Genomic DNA, 23,370 nt, shown 5'->3' on the forward strand with positions numbered 1-23,370 from the left:
TAATTGGACTAAAACACTTAAATGATGATTAATGAAGTAAAAATCTAAAAGTCTCAAGGGCCATTTACAATAAAAAAATATAATGATAATTACCACAAGGCCTGAGGACCAGATAAAACAGCAAATCGGACAGAGAAATAATGCCGATGGCTTTCTCCTCTTCATCGACTACAACTAGTCTGTGAACCTACAAAAAAAGCAAAATAATCAGTATCAAATTATTTTTAAAATTCCCCATACTAAAGCGTTATTTATTCTCCAACTCACCTCAGCCCTAACAATTTTCTCCATAACAGTAAAAAGTGTTTCATCTAATTTACAACTTTGTACGCCCTCGAACCACTCATTCCTGTGCTCATTAGCCTCCCTCAACGAGACATCTAAATTATTATAAGTTTTCTCAGCAGCCAAATTAATAACATCAAACTTGGAATAAATATTAACTAGTTTTCCCTCGGAATCAACGACTGGCAGAGCTGACACTCGCCTCTCGACGAATTTTTTAAGTGCTAGAATTATACTAGTTTCTTCAGTTGCTGTCTCTATATTCTCAAATGTTCCTATTCTCAGTTCTCGGAGTGTTTTATTGGTGAACGATGGCTTTGGTAGCTCGTGAATGTAGAGAAATAGAAACCTAAGTATCCTCTTATGTGTCAAAATGTACAATACATTTCCGGTATCCGGGTCTATCACAGGCAATCGATGAATTCTATTTTGTATTAGGGTTTTTATTGCATCGTAGAGAGAAGCGTCCGGAGCTATGCTCACGAGGGGATGAACCTGGTCCTTGAGAACTTCTGCAAAAGCCAAAAAATCATGAACACTTGGTTTAAAATCGAATGCATGAAGGCAAACGCCATCGGTCAATTAATTCTGGTGGACAAGAAGCACAAATCGTTTGATATCTCGAAATCCAAGGCAGATGGCAAAATTTTTGTTAGAACCTTTTTTGTAGGGCGAATCGGGAGCTTCAAAAAAGGTGATTACGAAAATTTCGATATCTGCCTTAGATTCGGAGATATTTCGCGTAAACTGGGGTGAGAGATGAATCGACTTGAAGTTTTTGCGAATAAAGTAATACTGACTGCGCCAAGTGTCCAACTCGTGCTCCTCCAGCTCGTCCATGGTGACGGTGGGACTCGTATAATACATCTGAAGGATTTTTATGAAATCTGTGATGGTCAGCATACCGACAAACTCCTGTCTAGAGCTGTCCCACAGTGGAGCTGCTCTGACACCTGGATTTTAAATAAAAATAGTGAATATTAGAGTGAATGGAATTAAAGAGGTGATGAAATAGTTAATTGTGGATCGAACTGTCGAGAAATAATTTTTCCGAAGAATTTTTTCATCTGCATTCTTGAAAAAATATAATTGTAATCCACTTTAAAATCAAATTATTTCAATTCACCATTCCCTTATCGAAATAATATTCCTCACCATTATAAACGAGCGCGAAAAATGCCTTCTTCACAAGTAAGTGAGTGTCGAATACAACGAGTTTGGCACTCGTAGGTATCAAGTCATAGCACTTGTGGAACTTGAAGAATTTCACGAATATCTGCGACTCGTCCTCCTCTGCAATACAAATAATTGAAATCATCTAATCTCCTCGTCAATAGAAAAAACTATCGGAATCACATGGCCCCTCTCCCCACCCCCTCAAATTCATAATGAAATATTAATGGAAGAGATATTAAGTGACAAAACCAGTCGAGCATCAAAAGTCGTGTACGGTGGTCACTCCTACAATATCGAATATCAATCATTGAAACGGGATCCTGACTACCGCAGCCCCCCACACGCAAATGAATGGAGGAAAATCTAGCGAATTCGGTGAAACTTTCTATTGGATTTCTATTGAACTTTCTATTATTTTTTGCCTGATTCTATTGGAAAATCCCGCAGGATCAGTAGAAATATTCAATGGAATATATAAAAAAAGGAAAAGAAGAATTTGATTTCTCTCATCAATTTATTCTACTGAAACATTTTCTGCAGGAACTCCTCATCTTAAATTTTCAATGTTTTTTGCTTGATTTTTTTAAATGAAAAGAGAAGAAGCCGACTCATCTTCCAGTTAAGTTTTTGAGGAATATTTCGGAATCTAAGGGAGATACCGAAATTTTAGTAATTACATTTATTGTAGCTTTCAATCGGCTCTACAAAAAAGTTCTAACAAAAATTTTGCTATCTCTCTTAGATTCCGAGATATTCACTGAAAACAGGTCAATATTCAAAATTGACTTATACCGTTTTACCACTTCACTATTGAATTCACGTCGAGCAATTTCTATAGCAAATCTTCAAATAAAAAAAGTTGTACAAAAAAATGAAATTCTACTGATTTCGATAAAATAATTTCTATTGGCCATTTTTTTAAATGAAGTTCCCTAAAAATCCAACAGAATATTCTACCGAATTATCAAAATTTTCCAATGAAATTCTGCTCCCTGCAGCAATACCTCTGGACAGTATCCAAGCAAGTTCATTCTCCAACGGTGGATTCTCCTCATCGAACTCTTTAATGAGATCCTTGGAGTAAACAGGATCATCGTCCTGACTCCACCAGGCCGACGCCGAGTGTTTAATAGAAGCTCGTGCGCACTCTGCGTCAGAATAGTAATGTAACGTCAGCATTTTCGCGAGAAAACATGTCACAAATCAATTTCTTCCATCCTCCAATCTCGAAGAGCGATGTTAATCCCCAGCATTGACTCCTTCAATTCGTTTCCTCCCCTGCATTCTCGCTGGTGACTCCACATTCCCTGTGCTCCACCAATCGGCTGATTTCTCCACTCGTCGATGCCTCTTCCTCAATCATTCTCACACTGGAAATTCAATGACTCGCACAACTGCTCTGGTGGCTCAATAATCCCACTGATCCTCTTCGCGACTCTGCAGACGCGACAGACGTTTCAGAAACCGCAGCTAATTATAAAGGAAAACATACTAGCACGTACTGCCAAACATCGAGACATTCAAGGCTGTCGATCGGCGTTTCCGTCCACCTTCATGTCGATACAACCCGATTGAAAGCCCTCGCATTCAACACCCCGTTCAGTATTTATTGCAAACTCCATTCACTTGAATCGACTTTTTTCCCCCTTTTGTTACACATGGAATAGCGTTTTCAGGGGATTCAAACGGCTCGAGATTGCAGCCAAGTTGAAGTGAAACTGAACGTCTGCTCGGACCCAACAGTCGGGCGACTCTAGTCGATCGCCAAGAATAACGCGAATGAACATTTTCAGTGGCTTTGCCAAGAGAAAAAGAGCAATTACCTGGGGGGTAAATACTGTCTACTGTCTGTTGCACTCGAACAACTATTTTCAAACAGTTGGACTCCAAATTTTTTTCAGGAATGTTTTACTTCTTGGAATTTCACATTTTTTGAAGTTTTTAAAATTTAAAAAAGTGAAATTGCGTTTGATTCGGACGAAGAATTCAGGGGAATGCACGGGAATTCCGGAGTTTCAAACAGAAATAATTGAATTTCAATTGATTCAAAATTAAAAAGCACATTCTCCTGTCAAAATTCGCAAATTCCACACATTTTCCCTGAAATATCAGTGAGAATGTCCTTAAAATTTCTCCAAATTCCCTCAATTTTCTATCTTCACTCATGTAAAATCAGTTCAGGGTTTCAACTAAAAATTCTCTCGTGATTTTATCCGCGGAATGCTCGCGCTTCAGTTTTTCTCCATCACAAAAAACTATAAAAGACAATTAATGTTCGATGGCATCAGTACTTCAACAAGAAATTTATTAATTCAAAAAAAAATAGCTTCAACTCGCGACCGTGGATGTAAAAATAGAAACACTGGTCTCTCGCTCTCTAGAAATGCATTTTCCCGTCGATTTACGACAGTGGCCATGTGATTTTCCGATATTCTGGGGTTTACCCCACGATGCATTAACAAGTTAAAACGCATCATTGAGCATAAGCCGTTCTTACCAAGATCTGAGAGTGAGACCTTCTCCAAGAAGGGATCGACAACAGGTAGCTGTGAAAATAAAACAGGACAATTAGATTTATCGACTCCACCAATTGCCCACCAATCTCCTTTAATTTTACCAATCAATCGGTATTTTTAGCCATTAGTTTTTTTTATTCTCAACGCTCTTGAGGCGAGTGTTAGTGCACCCAATCACATAGCGTAAATTATCGACATACCAAGAGTCACTCGGACGGAAGAAAATGCATGGGAAAATTCTCACAGTTTGATGGAAAATTCCACTCCAAATAGCAAACAAATAAAACGTTAAAAAAAATGAAAATACCCTACTTTTGTTTATTATCATTGGAGTGCTCCATTTAATTAATTGATTAATTAATTAAATAAATGAATGGTAGAAATGGATAGAATTGATGGGAATTTATTTCATTGAATTAATAAATTCATTCACTCATTCAATTTATTTAATTTTTTAAATTTACTCATTGAATTTATTTCATTTAATTAATTAATTAATTCAATGAAACAAATTTCTATCAATTCTACTAAACAATTTTAGCTCAATTTATCAATTCAAAATGTAATTCCGAATGATAAAATTCTAAAAACCGTTTTACACTCGGCAATTCAGAAGAGAATGACAAAATCTCAAAACCCAAACATCAGAATAAAACAAATTAAGTTCCCGGTGTCGAGATCTCTCTTATCTCCACCAGTCCCAGAAATTACCATATTTATTACATTTAGAGATATCAAATTTCCCAAAAAATGACGATTAAATTCCGATAAACTTTCCATCCGTCGTATTTTCTCCGTGAGAATTAGGCCCCTAATTCCCCCATTCACTGACCCCTTGATAAACACGAGAATGAAATCAAACAAAATGAGATGGAAAAAAATTGGTGAGTTGAAGAGGAGAGGAATGACGCAACAAAAATAACGCCAGAAAATACCAGTGCCTTCTTCGCTCCGGATTTATGTCCGAAAGTCTGGCGTTTAACATTTGTAGCGATTTTCGCGCACCATTGAGCAATCAAGTTAGATGGGTTAGAGCCAGAGGTTGGCGATAGATTTCTGGTAGCACTGGGTCCACCAGTTGGTTCACTTATTTGTCGTCTGTACACCATATTGTTAGATTTCAACGTGCAAACCATACAATCGCGCGTTCGCTCATCATATTCCGGGGATAAGTGCAGGAGCTAATGAAGCCGTCAATTGCGTCATCATTACAATTCTTATCGTTGTTATCGGAGTACCGAATGCTCGCAATTATTCCATTTCCACGTTCGAAGGAAACTACTTGGGTATGTGAATCAATTAAAATCATCTTGAGCCGAAGTGTCGGTGTGATCAACGGACTCAACGAATCGCGAACAACTGGATCGAGCGATAGGTACCTCACTCAGGCTCATGTATGGGTGCTGTACAGTTGTACATTAGCGCAGAAGCACAGCGTGCTGTGTACCACCCTCAGGCGGGAAAATAGAGCTTGGGAAAGGGGTCAATAAATGGGTCAATTGGCGGAGGGAAAAAAATTATAATGAGGCGAGAGCATTTTCTGGGTGAAAATATAACATCTGAGCTTGCGTGGGCGACTTTCGATGATTAATTCAGTAGCCAAGCGGTAAAACGGTGTAACTCAATTTTGACTATTGACCAGTTATCAATCAATATCTCGGGATCTGAGGAAGATGGAAAAATTTTCGTTATAACCTTTTTTGTGGGGCCGATTGAGCGCTGCAACAAATGTGATTACGAAAATTTCGGTATCTCCCTTAGATTCGGAAATATTCCTCAAAAACTCAACTGAGAGATGAGTCGACTTAAATTATTTTATCCCTTCGCTACTGAATTCTATTTGTCAACAATAATTTCTCATTATTGATAAATAAAGTGAGGGATAATAGCCCTTCGTATGGCGTGCAGATATAACTAATGAGATGAGAGCATTTTCTGAGTAAAAATACAATATCTGCGCTTGCGTTGGCGACTTTCGATGATTAATTCAGTAGCCAAGTGGTAAAAAGGTGTAACTCAATTTTGACTATTGACCAGTTATCAATCAATATCTCGGGATCTGAGGAAGATGGCAAAATTTTTGTTATAACCTTTTTTGTGGGGCCGATTGAGCGCTGCAACAAATGTGATTACGAAAATTTCGATATCTCCCTTAGATTCGGAAATATTCCTCAAAAACTCAACTGACAGATGAGTCGACTTAAATTATTTTATCCCTTCGCTACTGAATTCTATTTGTCAACAATAATTTCTCATTATTGATAAATAAGATGAGGAATAATAGCTCTTCGTATGGTGTACAGATATAACTGAGTTTTTTTATTCTTCGATTTCTTGAATTTAATTCTTTTTGGAGGTTTTTGAAAATTTCACAGGAATGTTATTCATTGAACATTCAAACTATTCAATTACACATTTTTTAATTTTTTTCTGGGGCTAATGTTCTTTGGGAGAAATGATTTTTACAAGTGTTTTCTCATTGGAGTTGTTTTAAACCTCGGAGTTCTCCGAAATCTTGTGGTTTTCAGGAAATTCACTGTTTTTCGACGTTTCAAAAAGCTTCAGAATCTTCTAAACTCGCACAATGTTCTAAAAATCGGAATTTCATAGAGAATCTAGAAGTAATTATCAGAAAAATGGATTTCCATTTTATATACAGAAAAAAACTTCTCATAAAATGAATGATTTCCCCAAAAATTTACAATTAAAATCAATATTATGTTCAATTCAACTCTAAATTTCCTGGTTTTCGAAATGTTCCCAAATTGAATCCTACCCCTAATATAAAATTCCTTTCTAATCAATATTTTCTAATTGGAAATACAGTTGTCATTTTTAATAATGTAAGAGTATGAACCTCGTGTCGTCCAGTAAATTAAAATTTTAATAGCTGTAACATCTCCGACGCTGACAATATTCTCCGGACATCCTCAACCATAAAAAAAAGCAAAAATATATTCACCTGAATTTTTCCCATTTTCACTGAATAATTTTCACTGAAATTCGTATTCCATAGATTAAGAGGAAATGTCTCGTTAAAATTCCAGACACGCACCACAAATGTCCCCGAATTTTCAAGAGACTACCCTTGAAATTTTGCACGATTTTTTCCGCGTGATTACCCCCTGGGCTTCGTATTACGTCCCCCATATTGGGTGTCACCACAACCATAGAATGACGGAATCCACGAAACTCTCGAAACACGCAGTTCACGATAATAATAAAACTGAGCCGCTCGGAGACTCGATAAGAAAGCAGTGTAAAGCAGAAATTGAGACAAGAGATAATGGGACTTACGCCTCGAGCATCGCGGAATAAAATAGCAGCGTGCACAGGATCCAAACAGGCGTCTGAAGCTCTGTGAGGTATGGCCGGTGTTCCGAGTGACAAACGCCTCTGTCCAGGCTCCAGAGAATTTCTCCGAAGTGCACCTAGAGAAAATTATCAGACCCAATTGATATTTTTTCATGTTAATTGCAGTGAATACTCGAGGGAGCTGTGGATGTGTCGTTCTATTGAAATCTCCAATGAAAGCTGTTATTCAAGAATGAGATGTTGTGTTGTTCACGAAATAGTTCCTGTTCGTATTGACTGAAGAACATGAATGAAGCGCTTAAATTCAGTAGCGAAGTAGTAAACCGGTTTAACTCGATTTTGACTATTGACCAGTTTTTAGTGAATATCACGGAATCGAAGGGAGATAGCTAAATTTTCGTCAGAACCTTTTTTGTAGCACTCAATTTGCTCTAGAAAAAAGGTCATTACGAAAATTTCATTATCTCCTTTAAATTCGGAGATATTCTTCAAAAACGCAACTGAGAGATAAGTCGACTTAAACCGGTTTACCACTTTGCTACTGAATTTTTTTTTATTAGTGGAGAAATCATCATTTGTTAGCTCTGACTTATAACTTTTGGCTTTTCATTTCAGAAGATGTAACGATGAGTTAATTGCGAAGAAATCTTTGTTTTTCCATTGATTTATGGAATTTTTTAAGTAAAATAATTATATTATGAATCTTTCGTCATTTTTATTTGGTGTTTCACGTCCAGATATCGACCCCTAGGCTAGGGTATCGTATAGTTTTAACAGTGAACTCCTATAATAGAGCAGTTCATTTGGAATTTTACGCTGTACTAGGGGCTTCGCCCCCTGTTGGCTTCGCTCGCCAGCCTCGGAGGGGCTTCGCCCCCCGCGTCACGTCCGGTGCGGCCCTTTTTCTTCTATACGAAAGAAATATCGTCGGATAAGGCTCCACCACATTTTCTAGTGACGTACAATATTTATTATCCATTCACATTAATTCCATCAATTAATAATCCATTTGGATTGATGGAATCCGTGGAAATTGATATTAAATGTTGATTAATGAAATGTTTCTAAATGAGTCATAGCACATACCAGACGGTTTGATGTAAAAATACTCCTACAAATCCTATTTATAAGACAACTGGAGACATAGCCATTCACCTTCCCTCCAAAAATCATGGCAGACAAACTTTTAAAACTAAAAACGAAATCAGTAGCGAAGTGATAAAACGATTCAACTCTTAGTTAAGCTTTCGACGAATATCTGCAAATGTAAGGGAGATAGCGAAATTTTCGTCACTATCTTTTTTGTAGCATTCAATGTGCTCTACAGAAAAGGTTCCAACAAAAATTTTGCCATCTGCTTTGGATTCCGAGATATTCATGGAAAACTGACGAATAGTCAGAGTGGATTTTAACCGCTTGACAATTTCGCTGCTGAATTTATTGCAAGATCGTTTAAATAAGCTTGCTGAGCCTCATGACCCTTTTGTGTAAATGTCGCCTGAATTTGCTTTGTCGCATGAAGAGAGTGAAATATACTCTCGCGAGCCTAAAAATTGTCAATCTCCAACCGTTGAAAATAGATCTAAAAAGTATAGCTGCCTCACGTGCTTTCTCTTCTCCCTCAATCCCACATATTTTCACCTCCCTTCCATTCTTTTTCTGTAACACTACACTTACAGTAATATGAGCCCCTGCTTACGTGACGCATGATTCAACAAGACTTCTGAATGAATTTCGATCTTATCAAGACAGTAGTTAATATTGCGCTGAGTTAATCGAACAAAGTACGAAATTGCCACGTAATTTTTTCCGGAGAATTAAAATCTTACGGAAACTTGCCGACTCATTATGCCTTCAAAATAAAAAATTCTTGAACGTTCAGCAATTTTTATGAAGCCGGGTAATTTTTATAGAACAAATCGCAGAATTTACGTGGTGATTTGTACAATTTCACTTCCGACTCGCACTTTTTATTGCATTTTACTTCGCTCACGGATTACATTTCGAAACGGAATTTTCACGTTTTTTTCTGGTAATTTTTACTGAATTTTTCTCCTCGTGCAATCGAATTCAGTAGCGAAGTGGTCAAACGGTTCAAGTTGATTTTGGCCATTCGCCAGTTTTCAATGAATATCTCGAAATCTAAGGGAGCTAGCAAAATTCTTATCATAACCTTTTTAGTAGCCCTCAATTCGCTCAATAAAAAAGGTCATTATGAAAATTTCGCTATCTCCCTTAAATTCGGAAATATTTCTGGAAAACTCAACTAAAGACTAAATTGACTCAAGAATGTATTACCCTTTTCGCCAAAATTCACATTTTTTTAATTTTTCTGGTAAATTGTTGACCGGATTGACGTAAAAAAATATACCGTTTTTGCGTTCTATCGTCACTCAATGACTCAAGAAATTTCATAGTCGTGCAATAATATTCCTGCATTTTCTCCAAAGTTTTGTGATTTTCCGAAAAGTTTTAGAAAAAACGCAGTAGACTGATTGCACTACCATAAAACATCGTGAGTCAGTCAATAATGATAAAACGCAAAAACGGTAAATTATTTCGCGTCAATCCGATCAACAATTCAGTAGTGAAGCGATAAACCGAGTTAAGTCGATTTTGACTATTAGCTAGTTTTTGCTGAATATCTCGGAATCTAAGAGAGATAGCAAAATTTTCCTCATGACTTTTTTTATAACGCTCTATTGGCTCTACAAAAAAGGTCATGACAAAAATCTTTCTATCTCTTCTAGATTCCGAGATATTCGTCAAAAACTAGCCAATAGTAAAAATCGACTTAACCCGGTTTACCGCTTCGCTACTGAATTTGCCAGAAAAATAAAAAAAACCTGAATTTTGACCGAAAGTGTGTAGTAGGGGAGGGTGGGGTAAAACGTCCACTTGAGACATTTTTAAAATTATTCATAACTCAGAAACAAATGGATCAATTCCGCTCAGTTAAGGCTCGTCCCAAAGGGAAAGAATTCTCCTTCGTATTGAAAAAAAAATTATTAAATTTAATCACCATTTCAACCCCTCATTAACATAAAAAAAAAGTCAAAAGTGTCCGTTTTACCCCAACCTCCCCTACACCCTTGACCTTTGACGACTTCGCCACCGAATTGGTGGCCCCCCTAGCCTTTTACCTTGCCTCAGAATGCTCTCATAAATCCTGTAAGTGGTCTCACAATCGGAATCAATTTTCGGAAGGGCCATGCGCACCCCTCCGTCCAAACTCTGGCTCCTGTTCCTGAACTCATCCTCCTTTTTCGTCTTGCCAGTGTCCTGGCACTCGCTCTGGCGCCTCATGTGGCCCAGCCTCCTTCCGAAGTGTCGAATCATCTCCTGAATGCTGTGGTGATGATGGTGCTTCTCAATTTCGCCAGTGGGGCTGAGGGAGGCCGGCGAGTCCGCACTGCTCTCCGAGTGCCGATGGACATGTCGGTGGTGCCTGTGGCCATGATGCGGAAACTGATGCTGGCCATAAGTTCCGTGAATAGTGTGATACACCGAGTGGCTCGGATACTGGGGGTTCACGTAATTCGAGGAGGTCGAGCCGTGGCTTGAGCCGTAGGAGGTCGTAGAGCCGCAGGAATACGTCGAGCTGACTGACCCCCGTGACACGTGACGGTGATGACCGATTTTTCCGTCGATCGCGGGCCTCTCCGGATGGCTCAGGAGATCGCTCAGAATCTTGGAGTTCTCCTGCTGATAGCTCTGTCGCCTCACATCGCTCACAGGCGACACCTTGTCCTGACTTGACTTTGAATCACTGCTCGAGCTCGAACTGTGTTGCGACAGGAGATGCGTCAGCCCGTACATCTTGCTGGGGTGTGGTTTAACGAGTCAAAAAGAGAGCATCGAAATCCTAACGGAGTTTGTCCTAGATAAGAGCCGCCGGGTTATTATTCTATTTGGATTTCAAGGGGACGGTCATTCACGGTGAAATTCATTCCGGAGATGGCGGGAGAGCCAAGGTCACTGGTGCATGATTACTCTTCAAATTTGAAGGACTTATTTCACTGATATTCGCACATTGGGGTATGACACCAGCAGAATATTCGCCGGCGGAAAATTCAATTTGAGGCCCGGGTGTACTATCTTTCGAACGTTATCTCGGTATTTTTTTTTCATCTTTCGTCGTCTGAAATTGTCAATTCAGTCCTGCATTATGCGGACATTTTGACAAATTATGAATGAATAATCAAAAAAAAGTTGAAAAAATTCTTAATTTTTTCAAAGAGCATTTTTAATTCAGTAGCGAAGCGGTAAACCGGGTCAAGTCGATTTTTACTATTGGCTAGTTTTTGACGAATATCTCGGAATCTAGAAGAGATAGAAAGATTTTTGTCATTACCTTTTTTGTAGAGCCAATAGAGCGTTATAAAAAAAGTTATGAGAAAAATTTTCCTATCTCTCTTAGATTCCGAGATATTCAGCAAAAACTGGCTAATAGTCAGAATCGACTTAACTCGGTTTACCGCTTCACTACTGAATTTATATTCAGAATAAGTTGAATAACAAGAAATTGACAAATGTATCTGATTTACCGTGACAAATGGCGGCCTCTCCCACACTGCACAGAGACATTTATTACGGAAAAGGCTCTTTGAAAAAAGTTTTAATATTTTGGTGAATTTTTTAATCACACTTTTATCACATAAAAATGGCAGATGACTGCATACCACTGTTTTGAAAATTGAGATACCTAGCTGTCACTTCCCACGAGGGTTAGTGTTTCGTCATCCACCATGGAAAATGACAGCCAATAGATAATTTGCCAGAACGAACCAGATATTTGTCATTTCCACTTTTTTCAACTCATTCTGAATCTCAATGAAAAACGCTCTTTGAAAAAGTTCAGAATTTTTTCTATTGTTTTTTTATCATTCTATCATAACTTTTGGGAATTTCTACATGATGTACCACTCAATTGANGTTAGTGTTTCGTCATCCACCATGGAAAATGACAGCCAATAGATAATTTGCCAGAACGAACCAGATATTTGTCATTTCCACTTTTTTCAACTCATTCTGAATCTCAATGAAAAACGCTCTTTGAAAAAGTTCAGAATTTTTTTTATTGTTTTTTTATCATTCTATCATAACTTTTGGGAATTTCTACATGATGTACCACTCAATTGACAATTTTGGATTATGAAAGATAAAAAAAAATCCCGATAACACTCGAAAGATAGTACACCCGGGCCTTAAGGGATATTTAAGTGTAGGCGAGTCAAATAATCATATGTATAAATGTTTTTCAAGTGCGAAAGAGGCTGTAGATTACTTAATATACATAAAAAACATTTGTACACCCCTCGATTCGCCCAAGACAAATCTTCTGCTGTCGAATCTTTCGCTAGTTTCAGCGTCATCATTGCGATTTATGCATTCAGCAATTGGGGACGTTTAGCTGAGCTCGAGGTGATGATGAGGTTGATAATTTAAAGTGGCACTAAAATTTTTATGATTTCCTGGCATGAAACGAGCGATGAAATTTTTCAGCTTTTTCAAGTGAATGAGAAATCTTGTGAACGATTTTAGTCGATTACTACGAAAATTTGAATAAATTCGGATTTAAATCTCTTAATTTGTTGATAATTGAGGATTTATTAATTCTAATTCGAGGTGTTACTGAATTTTTTATGGTTTTCCGGGATTAAACATTCAATTTTGCAGACTTTTCAAGTGAAGTTGACCAGAAAATTCGATGATAATTTTTAATCTATCAATTTTAAGAGAAAATCACACAGTAATTGTCAAATCCATGAGAGTTTGCGCAATTGCACAATTTCCAGTGAAAAAATTTGCCCGAATTCCAAGAAAAACTATCCAGCAATCGCCCAAAAGTTTTTCATCATCCATTCAAAATTTCGGAGATGGATTTAAGAAGTGATAACTGCAAGTCTGAACTTCCCTCATAATTTTATTTCCATTGTGACCACTCTCTCATGATTGAATTTAAATCCTGGGCATTAAAAATTCACACAAATCCTTTACTTGAATTCCAAGAAAATCTTCCCAGTACTGATTTCGCATTATACAGTTGTATTATGCAATATACTGAGGTACTGAGATGATCGTAATATTGAATATCAAAAAAGGTCACCAGGATTTTCAAAAAATAGAAATCACTGCGAACAGGTGACTCCACTGAATGCGAAAAACAAGATTATCCCCTGGATTATTCATACCCCACGTGATACAAACTACTTGAGAGCTGTATAAATATCCATTAATCTGCATTTTCACTCCACAATCGCATTGTTATTCTCTTTTTTCCAATTAACGTGTTTTTCAATCTCAGCTCGTGTGAAAACAAATGGAGCATCGAAAGTGAGAAAAGATAATGGAAAAAAGCCCTCCAAAATGAAAGGTTGAATCGACGAATGGAGCAGAATTGCAGTGTCCTTGACTCATCACCGAGAAAAATAAGTGAATGAAAAAAACCGCTCTGTATTTAATTTGTTTTCCGAACAGAGGAATGTCAGATCACAAGCCAAAGTACATCCCCAGGTAAATATGCATAATCCTCAAGCAGTAAAGTTTATAAATACAAATGCTTACGCCAACTGCACCCACGTCGTGTACTTAATTAAACAAAAATCCGAGCACTCTTATCACTAGTGCCTGCTATATCTCCTCCCCATCCACACTCGCAAAGCGAATTAATTCCCGAGAAAGTATCAGCCGGCAATATTCCCCGATAATAATTGACTCACGTAAGAATTGAGTTTAGAATCCCCAGACAAATAGTCGACTTCAGAAATTATTTCTGGATCATTGACTGTGATAACAACACTGAAATAATCCCCGACAGACGGCTGTTTACCCTCTATACTTCCACCAACAAAATTACAATTATCACCTCACAAAGTCCCCCCGAAGGCCCTTCAATTCCCGAACTCGACACTTCATTCGCAAACAAAAATGCGAAAAAATTATTCGACAGTGCCGGGGAAACTGGGGCAGTGGGATAGACCGAACAATTCCCCTGATCTCATAAAACTCAAAATGTCATTCCTGATTTATTCACTGTGACGATCATCTTACTGCACTGTCAGCGGCACAAAATGTTCAGTCGCACTGAGTCCTCGCGGTAGCAAAAAAATCACTCGCAGTTCTAAGCACAATCGACTGTATTTTCAACGCTTCATCGTGAGAAATACACAAGCCAAAGTACATGCCCAGGTAAATGTCCATAATCCTCAAGCAGTAAAGTTTATAAATACAAATGCTTACGCCAACTGCACCCACGTCGTGTACTTAATTAAACAAAAATCCGAGCACTCTTATCACTAGTGCCTGCTATATCTCCTCCCCATCCACACTCGCAAAGCGAATTAATTCCCGAGAAAGTATCAGCCGGCAATATTCCCCGATAATAATTGACTCACGTAAGAATTGAGTTTAGAATCCCCAGACAAATAGTCGACTTCAGAAATTATTTCTGGATCATTGACTGTGATAACAACACTGAAATAATCCCCGACAGACGGCTGTTTACCCTCTATACTTCCACCAACAAAATTACAATTATCACCTCACAAAGTCCCCCCGAAGGCCCTTCAATTCCCGAACTCGACACTTCATTCGCAAACAAAAATGCGAAAAAATTATTCGACAGTGCCGGGGAAACTGGGGCAGTGGGATAGACCGAACAATTCCCCTGATCTCATAAAACTCAAAATGTCATTCCTGATTTATTCACTGTGACGATCATCTTACTGCACTGTCAGCGGCACAAAATGTTCAGTCGCACTGAGTCCTCGCGGTAGCAAAAAAATCACTCGCAGTTCTAAGCACAATCGACTGTATTTTCAACGCTTCATCGTGAGAAATACACAAGCCAAAGTACATGCCCAGGTAAATGTCCATAATCCTCAAGCAGTAAAGTTTATAAATACAAATGCTTACGCCAACTGCACCCACGTCGTGTACTTAATTAAACAAAAATCCGAGCACTCTTATCACTAGTGCCTGCTATATCTCCTCCCCATCCACACTCGCAAAGCGAATTAATTCCCGAGAAAGTATCAGCCGGCAATATTCCCCGATAATAATTGACTCACGTAAGAATTGAGTTTAGAATCCCCAGACAAATAGTCGACTTCAGAAATTATTTCTGGATCATTGACTGTGATAACAACACTGAAATAATCCCCGACAGACGGCTGTTTACCCTCTATACTTCCACCAACAAAATTACAATTATCACCTCACAAAGTCCCCCCGAAGGCCCTTCAATTCCCGAACTCGACACTTCATTCGCAAACAAAAATGCGAAAAAATTATTCGACAGTGCCGGGGAAACTGGGGCAGTGGGATAGACCGAACAATTCCCCTGATCTCATAAAACTCAAAATGTCATTCCTGATTTATTCACTGTGACGATCATCTTACTGCACTGTCAGCGGCACAAAATGTTCAGTCGCACTGAGTCCTCGCGGTAGCAAAAATTCACTCGCAGTTCTAACCACAATTGAATGCATTTTCAATGCTCGATCGTGAGAAAACCCCGCGACGGGCGACAAATGTCAACGATGTGCGCATAGAGTGGCGCAATGTTTACGATGCCCACACGCGCTATTGGTCCACCAGTCAAATGAGCCGAGAGTTCTTCGTAACCCAAAAACTCGTTTCCCATGCGCATTCCCAAGATACAATAGGTCGTAACTGTAATATTGAATTTTTATCGAGGATCGGGCGATCTAAAACGAATATTTTACGGCAACTTGAGTAGCTTCACGCGCCCCCGGATGTTCAGAATTTTTTCTGAACAGTTTTTTTATTCATCCTCACTGGGAAAATGCGTTTTTACAATCGCGAGGGGCCGCACAGCCGATTGCAAAGCTCTCGGGGATTTATGAGAATTTATCATCGATTCTGGGGCGATTTGTCGATCGCGGACACCGTCTCACTAATTCGATCAACGAATTTACGGAGTAACCGAGGCAAATACCGGGGTTTAGCATCGGCGTTCTCTGGAGATTGGGAAAACAGACCACGAGGCGAACTGCACGTATTTATTTTATCCTGTGCGCAGGTGCTGTGGGCTTAATCGGTAGGTGGTTTCCACTACGCCACCTCATGTCCGAACCGTTGTTAGGAGCAGGAGGTCTGTCTATCGATAAAGAGGACGTTTAGACGGAAATTTAGAATTTTTGGGGGCTCAGAGAAATTAAAAAGGACTCGGTTGAGCCCTCTTTCCTTTCCTCATTCGAATGGTTCATCCACTGCTGCAGTCCGTTATATTTCTGAGGGGATAACAGAGAGTCGGACGCTCGCATGGTAAGGCATTGCCGATTATGAAGGTTTCTGCTAAAAATGTTGTTTTAGTTTTCAAGGATTTCGGGGTTTTTGGGGACGACACATCCACTGGGGCTCGAGTGGGGGATTCTACTAGTAAAAATTATTATTAAATTAATTCATGTTGTATCATATTAAATTATATAATTTTTTAAATAGAAAATATACTAGACTGCACGGTAGTATATTTTCTGCAGCTCACGCTTATTTAGACATTTAAAAATGTCTTCAACATTTAAAAATGTTAATTAGTTTTCAAGGATTTCGGCTCGATTTCGGGGTTTTTTGGGGACGACACATCCACTGGGGCTGGGGTGGGGGATTGTATCAGTAAAAATTATTATTAAATTAATTTATGTTGTATCATATTAAATTATATAATTTTTTAAATAGAAAATATACTAGACTGCACGGTAGTATATTTTCTGCAGCTCACGCTTATTTAAACATTTAAAAATGTTAATTAGTTTTCAAGGATTTCGGCTCGATTTCGGGGTTTTTTGGGGACGACGCATCCACTGGGGCTCGAGTGGGGGATTGTATCAGTAAAAATTATTATTAAATTAACTTATGTTGTATCATATTAAATTATATAATTTTTCAAGTAGAAAATATACTAGACTGTGCTGCAGTATATTTTCTGCAGCTCACGGTAGTGAGAAAAATTCATTGAAGTTATTACTGAGAATGGAATGTGGTCCATTCTATTCAATACGTCCCTATAATTTTTTTGCGGGAAGCGTCGGAGGTTGTTGTGTGGCTAATGTCCTTGCAAAAAAGTCGGAAGATTGTGAATTTTTAAAAATACGTAATACGGATCTACGCGTGGTACGCATTTCTGGTTGAAAATTACATCATTGTTGTCGTCAATATCTGTTTTCAGTGTTCCCTTTTGTGGAAAAATTCAATGGAAAATACAAACGCAATTGCCAGCAACTCCGTTGGAAATTCCATCATTTTTTGCTGATTTCCAATAAAAATTCCGCTTTTTTCGCACGTTTCATCATCAGGGGAAAACTATTCAGTTGAAAAAACCGATAAATTCATATCTTTTTATAAATCTCATTTAGCTCAGACTCCCAGAGATTCCTCGACATGAATTTTTCACGTGTTTCCATCTTCCATTTCTTGTAAATGGAATATCAAGTGAACCACACTATCAAAGACATAAAAAATTGACTCGGAGAATTTTCCAGATCAAAAATGAACGCAATAATTCGCCCAGAAGAACAAAAATTCGTAGATAATTCCCAACAGAATTTTTCTACTGAAAAAAAACTTCAACAGATTCAACCCGAATTTTCTATTGGAATTTTCCACAAGTGATAGAAAGGTGAATAAATTCAACTCAACCAGACGATTTATCACTCCCATTTCCACTCGCATATTTAACATTCACTTCACGAGCCTAAAAAAATTTCAGTTAACAATAAACCCATATTTTTCATCACCATTTCTAAAACCTTCAGAACCCGACGAGTGCCTACAGTCTGGACATTAGCAATACAACTCCCTCAAAAAAAAAAAAGAATGAAAACTAAAAAATCATAAAGTACTCACTGTTGGACGCCAAGTGTGCCTGATGTTGTGCAGCAGTTCTCTAAAACATCCAATTAAACCCCACAATTACAAAAAAATCCCCACAAAAGACCTCATAATTAAAAAAACCAATAAAAGCACATTTTGTAAAATCAGCCGTATACCAGACGTTTCAAGGCTCTTGGAGTCTAGCGATCTGCTCCTTGGTTTGGCCCCAAAATAATCATCCTTTTTCCCACTCTTAATCCACCGAAAGTACGAGGACATTGTTTACCCCACGATCGCCCCAACTAGACCCCCAAAAATCCAACGCCAACGAATAATCCCCCAATCACGTTTTTCAATAGTTTTTCAATCACAAGGCGCGAAGGACTCGGCATTTCCACAAATTACATTAGATACCCAATGCTGTCTCTCCACCGCACCCAATGCTACTGAGCTCAACCGCCCCTGAGCACATTCGGTACATCAAAAGAAATGTAAATATCTACACCGCGATTCAATAAAACCGTGCATGTTTAGCAGGTGCGTAGCACGAATGTAATCGTCACTCCACAGTCACATGATAACTCGCGACCATTGATTTACATAAACCCAGAGAAATGAAGGCTTATCTGCACTCCATCCAACACCCAACTGATTCAAGATTTATTCAATTCATCTGACCGATAAAAGTCCCTGTCAGCTGGTGATTGACCTTCATGACGTGAATCGCGTGAGTTGGATTTTTCAATTATTGTTGTTTGATGAATTTAATGAGTTAATAGCTGCCGTCAAAACCACTAATGACAATGTCTATTTTTATAACTGAAAAAGAACGTTGAATTTTATTTTTAATATGCGAAAGGAAATGGAAGAAAAATAGAATGGCAAAATATTCTCGAAATAATGCTGAAGAATAGAGTGAAAAAGTGTGAATGCAGTGATCTCAGTTAGTGATATCGATAGTCACCCCTCTGAGCCAGATAAATTACCATTGTAAATGGCGCATTGTTAGTAACCTCGTGTGACATTTTTGTATGACAATGACACGTGAAAGAGGAGTGGAGGATGTTAATGTTTATTTTTGCGACGAAATTCCGAGAGGAATAAGAACAATCGGGGATTTATTGACAGAAAAAAAAATGACTTCGACGAAATAGATTGCACCAGATTTCAAGTCAATATCGAAGAGTTTAAAATAGAATAGATGAAACGATTTTAATCTCCTCCAGGGAGTTTTATCTGCTATTGATAACGAGAGTGAGAATCACAAGGCCAATTAAGATGATTCTCCGAGACTAATAGAGCCGGATTTGTCGATAATTATCGATAACCGTTGAGGGGGGGAATTTAATAATGTATCGTCGGCATTTAGTACGCGGAAGTCGAGTGTCTGATGTCTGCCGAGTCACTGAGCAACGTACGATCGTCTTGAGTACTCCAGATCTTGCGTTCCACCTCTCTTTGAACATATGCACAGTTGAAGTAATGTAATACAATACGTTGCGTTGTTTTTTTTTTCTAGTGTATCATGGGTTTTTGGTTTGCGGAGGAGTAATTAGGCTTATGGAGTGGGTGAAATAATTTTTACGACTTCGTGTTTTGATGATAAAAAAATGAAATACTAAAAATAAACAGCATTTTTACTGTTGTAGATAATTATTGAGCGAAAACATTCGATGATTATCAATTTTTGTTGGAACTGATTGATTTTTTAACAAAATCTAGTGAAGGAATCGATGAATAGGAATTAATTTTCTAGTGTAATGGGTTTGTGGTTTGTGTAGGAAGAATTAGCCTTGTGGAGTGGTTGGAATTATTTTTATAAGTTCATTTTATGATTTTAAAAAATTAATTGGTCAATATAAACTGGAGTTTTTACTGTTGTTCATGATTATTGAGCTGTTGGATTCAATAATCGTGAATTTATTTTGGAAATAATTAACTTTCGAAGAAGAGCAAGTGAAGAAATTGATGAATTGTCAGCAGAAACTTCTTCCACAAGGAACTGATTATGGACATCATGTGATATGTGCGAAGGAATGCAAAATTATACTCTTTTTTATTCTTCCATACAGAATAAACTAATTTTTTGACAATAAAAATAGGCCTTTCGTTTCTGCAGGAAGAATTATCCTTGTGTAGTGGTTGGAATTATTTTTATAACTTCATCTTTTTATTTAAAAAAATGAATTGGTCAATATAAACTGGAGTTTTTGCTGTTGTTGATGATTATTGAGTTGTTGAATTCAATAATCGTGAATTTATTTTGGAAATAATTCATTTTCGAAGGCAAGCAAGTGAAGAAATTGATGAATTGTCAGCAGAAACTTCTTCCACAAGGAACTGATTATGGAGATCATGTGATATGTGCGAAGGAATGCAAAATTATCCTCTTTTTTTGTTCATCCATAAGGAATAAACTAATTTGTTTCGTGTGAAAAAAATGAGATAATTTTGATAATTGAATTTTCTGACAACAAAAATATGAAATACTAAAAATAAACAGTCATCGATAATTATTGAGAGAAAACATCCGATGATTATCGATTTTTCTTGGAACTGATTGAATTCCGAAGAAAAACTGATAAAGAAATTAACGAATTTCGACAAGAGACTTCTCCCCTGAAGGAAATAATTATCAAGATCATTCGAAAATCTAATGATGGAATTAATGAACTTCCACGAGAAACTTCTCCCCTGAAGGGAATTACTATCCAGATTATTCGATAAAAAATTATCTTCTACTGCGCCCATCTAGACTCAACGGCATAACAACGTTTGAAAATAAACAGCACCTCAAAATAGTAAGAAAAAGAGATGATGATACTGTTGATAACGTAGACACGTGGTAGATAGCTTTGAAAATACTCACCGCCTTGCGTTTGTCCTCAGAACTGATAGCACTGTGACTGCGATGTCTAATGAGATCCATAACTTTACTAACGGGATTTCTATTTGACTCAGAGCCCGATCGAGATCTTGATATCTGCTCCTTGCTGTCTTTGTGGTCTTTGTGGTCCTTCTCAGTGCGTACATCGTTCGACGAACTCCCGTGAGATCCTCTGTACAACGAATTCTTGAAAGGAAAAACAACATTCGTCATATAATTTATTTAAATTTATTCAGAGATACTAGTTTCATGCTGAAGGCATCTTCAGAATATTTAATTCAAATACTTCAAGACAATAACATCGCAATTATTTGACTTTATTATTGTCTCAAATAAGATTATTGTATGGAACAAACAATTTGGAATTCAGAAAATGCTCAAGGCTTTCCTAATTATTCTTTTATATTCATTAAAAGTAAATTATTGATTTCATTTTTCTATACGTGGAGGCTGCGGCAAATAAATAAATGACGAAACAACTCAATGAATGAATTAACGAATGCATAAATAAAGGAATTAAATAATTAGAATTTGTTTGATAAATAGTGAATGAATTTGAAAATTAATATCTCACTTGCACTGCAGTCTTCATATTAGCAATAATACTGGGTTTCCTTGTCTTGCTGGCATCAGACTTACTCCTGGGACGGAAAGCATCAAAGAGAGCATTTTTTCTCGTTGGACTAACTGTATCATCGCCACTTTTTCTACGTTCTACGCTGTTGCTACGACTATTACTTCGACTATTTGAACTAGATCGTACTCCCGATGTTTTTCTTCCAACGACTTTCATCGTGGTAGAGGAGCCCGATGGCTCTGATTGTTGAGGAAGTGGTGTTGATTTGCCTGAGCCCGGAGCACTGCCCGACGCTGGCTTTCTGATCGGCCTCGAGTGTGAGCCCCATGTGCCTGTGAGAAATTACAATCATCATTGGCTTTTTAAATAGATTAAGTGGTGACACAACGGCAATTATTAATAAAAATTAATAAATGTTAATTGTAATTACAAGGACAATTAGTTGTAATTATTTTACAACAATTGCGAAGACTATAATTAGTAAATCTCGGAGAACTGAGAGATGTTAAATGCAAAACAGTGAAAATAGCGTAAATCAACGAAAATAATTCAATTCCATTTTATTATTGTCAATGCTTACCAGCACGTGGTCTTGTGCCTTGATCATCAGACTTTTGACCAGAATTGTCGGCATCCTCAGTGACAATTGTTGGCAGCGGTTGGGATCCGAGTTCCTGAAAATATAAATTTTTCAAACTAAAATCACGACCCAAAATGTGAAAATTTAAAGCGTAATTATCAGGAGAATAAATCCTTAGCATTAAAAAATTTCTTAATGCATTTTCCTAGAGCCACATCCAATTAAAATAGTTGGGTGATTAGTCTGCAACGAAATCGCCTCGTTAATTCGTTTTGCTGTACAACTGACAGTGAATGGAAATTCTTGAAAAGTTTACAGTGTAAAAACTTTCTTTCTCGGTAAAGTTAATGTCATTACAGATTAAAATGTTTATATGGCTGACGCATTTGTCGAAAAGAATTATTTTTGTGAAATCAAGGGGATAAATAATTGACTAAAATATTTTCTCTCTTCGAAGGAAGTTAATACCGTTTGGGGTAATGAGAGAAGAAAAATTACGCTTTCTCTCTAATCTAAATGTAATGAATAAATGATAAATAACAAATAATTGACTAAATGTTTTCTCCTAAAATAGTATTAACAGTGTTTCAGTGAATTGAGCAATGGTATAAACGCAATCACGAAGTTATTATTTCTGGAAAACTGACCCTATAGACTCCATGATATTCCGGACACCGATCCAAATAAGGGGTTAACGAGTACTTCCTGACTTTACCGGAATACCGTTCAACAGCCGGTGTGAATAAAGAATACTTTCGTCCCTTCATTCCACTAAAACAACTCACTTGCTCGAATGACTGAATAATGGAAAAATAACACACCTGTTGAAGTTAACTCAATCGGTGACTAAACGTGGACTGATAGTAGCAGCAGGGCATATCTCCCTGAATCTCGTCAGAGATTAGAAGCTATTGATAATTTGACTCGTGGATATTACTGAGATAATACAATTGCATCGAGGCGGTTTATTTTCTTGGGAGTGGTGTTCTTTCATTGTATCCATGGAAATTCAATTATCTCGTGTTTGGGGAGTCTCGTAAATACCATTGCTCGATAATTCAATTTATTATAAAGTGAAAGTGCATTGTTTGCGTGATCGTACGAATCCATACTCTGATATCGACTCGACTTTTTTTCGTGACCTGACCCAGATAAAATAATAATTCAGGTGCACGAGTGAATTTTTAATGTCAGTTTT

General features: G+C 37.6%; 1 protein-coding gene across 2 annotated transcripts in view; it reads right to left on the minus strand.

The window, feature by feature from the left end:
• LOC107045727 (5'-AMP-activated protein kinase subunit gamma-2) overlaps positions 1–23,370 on the minus strand; it is a 32,867-nt gene that overhangs the window by 2,366 nt on the left and 7,131 nt on the right. For both annotated transcript variants that reach the window (XM_015268069.2, XM_015268070.2), the window contains exons 5-14: positions 22,173–22,266; positions 21,590–21,924; positions 20,998–21,201; positions 18,162–18,201; positions 7,275–7,408; positions 3,959–4,007; positions 1,441–1,578; positions 1,086–1,238; positions 268–797; positions 94–187 (exon numbers count right to left, since the gene is read on the minus strand). In XM_015268069.2, the coding sequence (XP_015123555.1) occupies positions 94–187; positions 268–797; positions 1,086–1,238; positions 1,441–1,578; positions 3,959–4,007; positions 7,275–7,408; positions 18,162–18,201; positions 20,998–21,201; positions 21,590–21,924; positions 22,173–22,266 (1,771 nt within the window). The remainder of the gene's footprint in view (positions 1–93; positions 188–267; positions 798–1,085; positions 1,239–1,440; positions 1,579–3,958; positions 4,008–7,274; positions 7,409–18,161; positions 18,202–20,997; positions 21,202–21,589; positions 21,925–22,172; positions 22,267–23,370) is intronic.

The sequence above is a fragment of the Diachasma alloeum genome, unplaced genomic scaffold (assembly GCF_001412515.2).
Source record: "Diachasma alloeum isolate Michigan unplaced genomic scaffold, Dall2.0 Dall_scaffold_01062, whole genome shotgun sequence".
Lineage (NCBI taxonomy): Eukaryota > Metazoa > Arthropoda > Insecta > Hymenoptera > Braconidae > Diachasma > Diachasma alloeum.